Genomic DNA, 8,170 nt, shown 5'->3' on the forward strand with positions numbered 1-8,170 from the left:
TTGTGTTGGTTTACCTAGTTCTACCGTAAATTTTGTTAATAAATTTTTAATTTATACCTCATTATTATTACTCTGTACCTCATTCGTAGCGTGTGTCTGTTGTATATTGTTTAGCTGTCTAATTTCTTCTACGCTTCTACTTCTCCTATGTCTGTACATATCATCATTTCTTTCGTCATCGTAATCCCTATTATCTCTGTAATTTTGTCTGTCTGTACTATTAGTTCTATGTCTGTATGTATTATTATTGTTGTTTCTATTATTATTGTTATTGTTGTTTCCTTGATAACTATCAAACTCGGAAATGCCCAATAAATCCTACTTTTAGTCGGGATAAACTTTTAATGACTTTTCCTTTGACAAATTTTATCAGTAACTATACAAAACATTTGTTTTTTATCCACAGGGTCGTACCTTCAATAAACAAAAGCAAACTAATAAAAGGATGAACAAATCAATATAACATTCTCCCCCCGCTGGAGGAATTACTTTTCCTCTAGCTCCAATCTGCAAAGTTTCGTGACTGGGTCAGGGTCATATTCCGAAGTTGAGGTTTTTACGTCGACGACTCGAATTCTGCCATCAACTCCTGGATGAACAGCCGTTATTTTACCTAATTTCCACTTATAGCGTGGTGCTTGATCGTCGACCAGGATGACCATGTCATTGAGTGCTATGGGTTTGCAGTCATTAGTCCATTTACTTTGCTTCGATAAGGTTGGCAGATATTCTCTTGTCCAGCGAGTCCAAAACGAATTAATTAGCATTCGAGAAATTTTCCATTCTCTTCTCAGAGTATTCGCATCTGGATTGATTGGTACCAAATCACCTTCTCCGTTGGAAGAGCCAATCAAAAAATGATTAGGAGTGAGTGCTTCTGCGTCAGCTGAATCCATTGAAACTTTTGTCAATGATCGGGAATTAACGATTTTCTCCGCTTCCGCAAAAAAGGTTTGTAAAGTTTCTTTTTTCAGGGACGAGTCGTAGAGTACTTTGCCGATGACACTTTTCACTGAACCTATTAACCTCTCCCATATTCCTCCCATGTGGGGAGCAGACGGTGGAATGAATTGGAAGCTAATACCTCTTGACGACAAAGAATCAATAATCGCTGTTCGATCTATTTCTTCCATGGCTTGGCGAATTTCGTGTGCAGCACCTCTCAGATTTGTTCCATTGTCTCAAAATATGACCTGAGGTTAGGTCCTCTTCTAGCCGACATTCTCAGTATGGCTTGAATCGTGGAATCGCTACTCAGACTATGTGCAATTTCTAGATGGATAGCTCTAACTGCCAAGCATGTGAATAGCACACCCCATCTTTTTTCGCATCTCCTACCAATCTTTACCATAATTGGGCCGAAATAGTCCATTCCAGTGTTAATAAAAGCTCTAACACCTCTCTTTGATCGTGCTTCAGGTAGTTGACCCATTAGAGGTGGTGAAGGTTTGCTTTTCTCAATCCTACATTTCAAACAGCTTGAGAATGCTGATTTGACTGCAGCTCGACAGTTTATCACCCAGTATTTCTGTCTGATTTCATTTATGACTAATTCTACTCCTCTATGATGAAATTTTTCGTGATAATTTTGTATCAACAATTTGGTGAATTCATGTTTTGGACTCAGAATGATGGGTTGTCGTGTGCTTTCCGCCATAAATTCTGTAAAATTCGTTCGTCCACTCAGTACCATAATTCCATCTTTCATTTCTGGAAATAAACAGGTTGGTTTGCTTCGACCACTCAGAGATTTCCCAGTTTTGAGTTTTTGTATTTCTTCTGGAAACACTCCTGTTGAACATGTTTCAGCCATATCTTCTTAGCTTTCAGGAGTTCCTCTACTGTTAGGTTTGGAGGAAATTTTTCTTTGTTCCTTACAATTTCAAAAAATCTCAAACACCATCCGGTAGTCCTGATCAGTCTATTCCACTTCGAAAATCGTCGTATGTCTGGGAGGCCTTCTTCATATTTTTGAAAAATGACAAAACAAGTTTTAATTTTTCGATTTCTCAGCTCTACGTCATTTTCATTCAAATAGGAAGGTCTTTTATTTTCGATTGGCCATGATTCTTCTGAATTTTTGAGAAAATAAGGGCCAGAAAACCATTCATTTGAAATTACTCCGTTGATTTTTTTCCTGCGGGTAGCTTCATCCGCGATATTAAGTTCAGTTGGGACCCATCGCCATTCCGCTATACGTGTCAATTCTTGAATTTCACCGATTCGATGTGATACGAACGGTTTGTAGTTTCTTCCGTCTCCTCGTATCCAATTCAAGACACATGATGAGTCAGACCAATAAAACATTTCATCTATGGGGAACTCGAGTTCATTCCTTATCACTTGAGCCAGCCGACTGGCCATCACTGCCGCCTGGAGTTCAAGCCTAGGGATGGAAAGAGGTTTCAGAGGAGAAACTCTCGTTTTCGCTGAGATAAGACAAACATCAGTTCTGTTTTCTCCAATGACGCGAAGAAAGCTAACTGCTGAGAATGCTTTCTCACTACTATGACAAAATGTGTGAATTTCGATTCGTAATGCTGATGGAATCAATAGACTATAGCATCTTGGAATTTTGATCAGTACAATTTTCTCCATGTCAATCAACCAATCTTTCCAAGCGATGAGAAGTTCTTCAGGTAACAAATCATCCCAATCGATTCCTACTCGCCAAATATCTTGCATCAGTATTTTACCTCTCACCGTGAAAGTAGAGATCAAACCTAGCGGGTCGTATACCGACATCAAAGCTTGCAAAACCTTCCTCTTCGTAGGTTGTTCCGCCGCTAAGTTTTCTGAAGTCAGTCTGAAGGAAAACTCGTCGTTTCTGGGATCCCACCATAAGCCTAATATTCGATGTAAGGAAGTGTCATCGATATTTTTTGTAGCCGCCAGTAACATATCATCAGATAGCTTATCTCGAATCAGTTGGGAGTTTGTCATCCAGTTGACTACTTCAAATCCCGCAACCTTCTGGACTTTGCATACTTCTATTATCGTTTCTAGCGCTTCTTCTTCAGTGTCTTTTGAATCCAAATAGTCATCTACATAGAATATTTTGATAATAGCTGTTCGGATGTCTAGATTCGTAGAAAATTCTTCAGCATTCGAGTTTTTTACGAATTGAGCACATACGGGCGAACAGGTTGCTCCAAAAGTCATGACCAACATTTCATAAATATCAGGAGGTCTGTCTCTTTCCAAATTTCGCCAAAGGAATCGTTGAGCACATCTATCTCGTTCTTGTATTCCTACTCTATGGAACATCTCTCGAATATCTCCACAAAAACCGAATCGCCTTTGTCGAAATTTCCATAAAATTGCAACCAATGACTGCAACAAATCTGGACCAGAGAGTAGAGCATCATTCAAGCTCATACCTCTTGATTTTGCTGCAGCATCAAAGACTAGCCTGATTTTATTCGGTTTGTTGGGATTTTCTACAGCGAAATGAGGGAGATACCAAAGATGAGGATTGTCAATTTTCTCTTCTTCTAAGGTCAACTTCTTTATATATCCTTTCTCTTCATATTCCATAATTTCCTTGCAATATTCCTTTCCAAATTTTTCGTTCAGACGACATTTTCTTTCGACACATTTTAGTCTTTGGAGTGCCATGAATTTACTTTCAGGTAGCTGTATGTTATCGGTTTTCCACAATAAACCGATTTCGTAGTTTTCTCCGGTATACTTTAAGGTATACCGGAGTTCTAATGCTCGTGAACTTTCACAAGATGGTTGGTTGGCTGCGATCAAAGTACCAAATGTTTCGGTCAGATAAGATTTCTCTACCATCTTCTGCAGTTCTTCATCAGTCGTCTCTTTTTCACAAATGTGTAAAGTATGGGCTTTGAAAGAGTTTTCCCCGCTATTTGGACTTGGTCCGTGTACAGCCCAACCTAACTTACATTTACTGGCTACAGGAAGATTTTCTGGGCCGGTTCTTATCTGTCTCGCAAGTATCAGATGTATGTTATCTTGTCCAATAAGCAGTGAAGGTTTTTCGTGATCGATATCTTTTATTGGAACACCTTTTAGATATGAAAACTTTTTCCAATCGGATATGTTGATGTGTTGTTCTGGTAACGACATATGAGTGACAGTTCGGACTCTTTTCATATTGAACATTCTGCTGTCATCAATTTTGGAAACAGTCACGTCTAAACGAACGGAATTTTCCTCAACCATGACATTTTCGTTTGTCCATTGTAGACAAAGTGATTCCTTCGTTCCAGTTAGCCCAAGTTTCTCTGCTACTTCTGCATCTAATAATGTCACCGTAGACGCCTCATCACAAAGAGCAAGAAAAGGGACAACACCTCGTGGACTGTATAATTTTATACGAATCACTCTCAGAAGAATCGTAGTGAAAGGTTTGTTGACAGAGCATACTCTTCCTCGATTATCATCATTAGTATCTCTTCCTATCGCTGCCTGATTGCTATTGAATTCTAATTCTTTGTGTAATAGAGTATGATGATGAAGTTTACAGCCGTTTGTTCCACAAATCTTCCTCTTTTTACATTTGAATTTTTGATGATTCTTTTGAAGGCAACTGAAACATAGTTTTTTTCCGGTTACCATTTCCCATCTCTTATTCAGGTCATCGTGATTCATCTGCGGACAAATGCTTTCTTGATATATTTTGTCACAGTAACCACATGTCTTGTGAGTGTTTTGGGTGTGAATATTGTATACTCTTTCATTTCTCTTCATTTGATTTGTGAATTTCTGTGAGAATGTTTCATTGCGTGGGGTACTAACATTACACGCAAAGCTTGCTTTCTCGTTCAACCACAAAGAGAAATCTTCCAAATTGATATCACCCTTTTTCATTTCCAACTTTTCACCCCAGGATAATTTCATTGAATCCGGAATTTTCGTCAGTAATTCACGAATAAATTGAGGATTTTCGAGATAACGTTTACTTCCTAGACTCTTCATGATCGAAACCATGTTGCTCACCTCTGCAGAATAATGAATCAGCTCCTTAAAGTTATTTTCTCTTATGGAAGGAAGGATGCTGATTCTGTTCATCAAAATATCTATGATGTATTCAGGTCTTTCGAATCGTTTCTCTAAAGTTTCAATTACAAGATCTATGTTATCGGCAATTAACATCATTCCTGCAACTGTTGTCTTTGCTTCCCCTTTTAGAAATCTCTGCAGCTTTAGCATGATCTCTTCATTGCTGTAGTCACAAAACTTGCGAAGATTCTTGAAAGACTTATGGAACAGGGGCCAATCTTGGGGACTGCCATCAAACTGTGGAAAATCCTTCTCTAACATTTTTCGCATGTGAAATTTATCTGGATTCATTACTTCAAGTGACGTTGGGTTTTGAGTTGTTGAAGCTGGGAGAGAAAACGTTCTGAGAACGTTTGCAACAGTTCCGCAAAGTTGTTGTATGTCTTGTGATGTGATATTTCCTGGTTTCTCTTCGGAAAATTGCCCTTCGACCTTGGGTATGTCATCATTGGGTTTCTCAGTTTTTTCAGGAATACGTGACAGATTTTCTTGTCTATCATAATGAAATTGTTCAGATGTGTAATCTACCCATTGAGACACTCTGTTTCTTTGTTCTTGTTCTTCAACTAATTCTCTCCTGATCTTTTCGCTTCTTGCTTCTGATTGAACGTAACTGCTGCCTTCTTCTTGGGCATCTATCTCGGCTTCATGCAATTCTTCTTCGAGTTGAAGAAGAATTGCATGAAGCTATTTCCTTCTTCTTCAACTCTCTACGGTTCTTTTCTTCTAGTTGTTGTTCTTCCAGTTCTAGCTCTCTGGATTTTCTTAGTAGCTCCCGTCTTTGTCTTTCTATTTTTAGAGCTCTTCTTTTCTTTTTCAAATCCAAACTACTTCGTCGGGATAATCCGGTATCCCTTGAGGCTCTCGAATGAACAGACTGCTTTGAGTGAACCTCATGTATCAAGTAGGTTGACTCGCCGGATTTATCTTCAACGACTTTTTCAGGTAGTTTGTCTAGACTGGATTCTGGTTTCTCACGACTTCCAAATCCATTTGGCCATACGTAGTCCGATGACAGACTTTGCAGACCTGCACCTTCTCGCTTGGACGTACGTTTCTCCATATCGTGATCACGTCGGGGTCACCAAATGTTGTTTCCTTGATAACTATCAAACTCGGAAATACCCAATAAATCCTACTTTTAGTCGGGATAAACTTTTAATGACTTTTCCTTTGACAAATGATCAGTAACTATACAAAACATTTGTTTTTTATCCACAGGGTCGTACTTTCAATAAACAAAAGCAAACTAATAAAAGGATGAACAAATCAATATAACAGTTATTATATCTGTTATTATTGTTGTTATAGTATCTGTTATTGTTATTATTATTGTATTCATTATATCTATTATTATTACTGTTATTATTTCTTTGTGGATAGTTATTATAATTTCTGTTATTAAATTGTGTATTATTATTATATCTATTATTATTAGTTCTGTTATTAAAATTTTGATTATTATTGTTTTGATTATTAAATTGATTTGTATTATTACTCCTATATGCCAATGTTCTTTCTAATCTCATTAAATAATCACATAACCTGTCCATGTTTTTGATATCATGCATGCTAATAATTTCGAATATTTCCTGCCTAAAATGCCTACTAATATATCCTACCATTTCATCTTCTCTCATTTTTGGTTGTAGATATTGTGCTGTTGCATTTAATTGAATTGCGTAATTATTATAATTTTGACTCCTGCATTCGTCAAATTTTCCAAATTGAAGTTTATTTCTTATTTTCAATTGCGCATTTTCCCCCCAATACTGTCTAATAAATAAATTCTCAAAATCTTCAAAAGTTTGAATATTGTTTTTCTGGCTGTTGAACCATATGCATAGTTGATTTACCAGATGTTGCCTAATTATGTCTTTCATTTCTTCACTCTTGATTTTGTTATCAATTTTATTCTTTAAGATTTTAATAAATACAATTGGATGTAACTTTTTAATATTGCCCTCAAATTTGTTATTGTTTTGTACATTTTGGCACAGTCCTATGTAGGTAGTTTCTACTTTAGTTTTAAGTCCAATTTCCTCTATTTCCCTAATTTTATTTTCTAAAGTCCTGAATTTATTTTTATTTTCCTCATCTTTCTCATTGATGATTTCATTTGTGCTATTTGTATTTAATTCTAATCTATCATTCACATATTTAATTTTCCCTAACACTTCTTTATTATTGTTTTTAATTTCAGTTCTAACTTTTTGAATATTTTAACTGTTTTTATATATTGAGTTGTTAATGTCCACTATGTCCTGTTTTGTATTACTGTAAAATTCATCATTTTTCTGCTGCATTTTATTTTCAAAATCTCTATATAATTGAGCCATCTCCTGTTTATTTTTTTCTAATTTAGTTTGTACCATTTCTTCTAATCTGTCCATATTTGCTTCCACACCTTCCATGCTTTCTCTCATGCTTTCTTTCATTTCCTCCTTCACACTTTCTATGCTCTGTCTCATATCTCCTTTCACACTCTTCATATTCTTTCCCATTTCTCCCCCTTTACACTTTCTATATTTTCTTTCAAATCCCCCTTTACACTTTCTATATTTTCTTTCAAATACCCCTTTACACTCTCAATGTTCTCTTTCATATCTCCGTTTACACTTTCAATACTTTTTCTCATATTTCCTTTCACACTTTCAATATTCTCATTCATCTTAACCATGAATTGCATCAGCATTTTCATTTGGTTTTCCCCACTCAAATCTTCTTGCACTCCACTACCTTCTCCTTGTTCACCTACAGTTTTCTTACCATCTCTCAAATCCATTTTATTAAATTTTTAAAGCTTTTCTATAAAATTCACTCTAATTTTTGCCTTTCCAAATGTGCCTCACGTTGGGCGCCAAATTGTTATGAAAAATATAAAATTAGAAGAGTATTTATAATTTAATTAATTTGATTCTTGATTGTTGTTCTGATAGTTCAAATAATTTGAAAATTTTCTGTGATATCAAAATTCTTAGTGCTCCTGTCCTTACCTCTAAATCTTACCTCTATTCTTCAAGGTTGCTCAGCTCAATCGAAGCTCATGCAGATCTCTTTCTCAGAGTAGAGTTCTTGGAAAGGTGTTGTGAATAAAATTTTGTATGTCTGTGTTTTTGAAAATAAAACTTTGTCTCAAAGT

The 8,170-nt window shown here is 36.2% G+C and overlaps 2 protein-coding genes across 2 annotated transcripts; both read right to left on the minus strand.

Annotated features, from left to right (window-relative positions):
• Nucleotides 1-485: 485 nt before the first annotated feature.
• On the minus strand, nucleotides 486-1,133 carry LOC141483398 (uncharacterized). Its single transcript, XM_074178048.1, has one exon. It carries the CDS (start codon nucleotides 1,131-1,133, stop codon nucleotides 486-488), a length of 648 nt encoding a protein of 215 aa, XP_074034149.1.
• A 610-nt stretch (nucleotides 1,134-1,743) lies between these two features.
• Nucleotides 1,744-6,091, minus strand: LOC141483399 (uncharacterized). Its single transcript, XM_074178049.1, has 2 exons — nucleotides 5,743-6,091; nucleotides 1,744-5,687 (listed from the first exon to the last, which is right to left on the minus strand). Exons 1-2 carry the CDS (start codon nucleotides 6,089-6,091, stop codon nucleotides 1,744-1,746), a joined length of 4,293 nt encoding a protein of 1,430 aa, XP_074034150.1.
• Between the last annotated feature and the right edge of the window lie 2,079 nt (nucleotides 6,092-8,170).

The sequence above is a fragment of the Leptinotarsa decemlineata genome, unplaced genomic scaffold (genome assembly GCF_025532065.1).
Source record: "Leptinotarsa decemlineata unplaced genomic scaffold, Ldec_3_MD MMD2_tig00003348_RagTag_RagTag, whole genome shotgun sequence".
In the NCBI taxonomy this organism is placed as follows: domain Eukaryota; kingdom Metazoa; phylum Arthropoda; class Insecta; order Coleoptera; family Chrysomelidae; genus Leptinotarsa; species Leptinotarsa decemlineata.

What these genes read in the sequence shown, in the direction of transcription:
- LOC141483398 (XM_074178048.1), bottom strand. Translation starts at nt 1,133, where the DNA reads ATGGAAGAAATAGATCGAACAGCGATTATTGATTCTTTGTCGTCAAGA.
- LOC141483399 (XM_074178049.1), bottom strand. Translation starts at nt 6,091, where the DNA reads ATGGAGAAACGTACGTCCAAGCGAGAAGGTGCAGGTCTGCAAAGTCTG. An exon ending in ACAACTAGAAGAAAAGAACC is followed by an intron (nt 5,688 to 5,742) that starts GTAGAGAGTTGA and finishes TTCAACTCGAAG; the next exon opens with AAGAATTGCATGAAGCCGAG.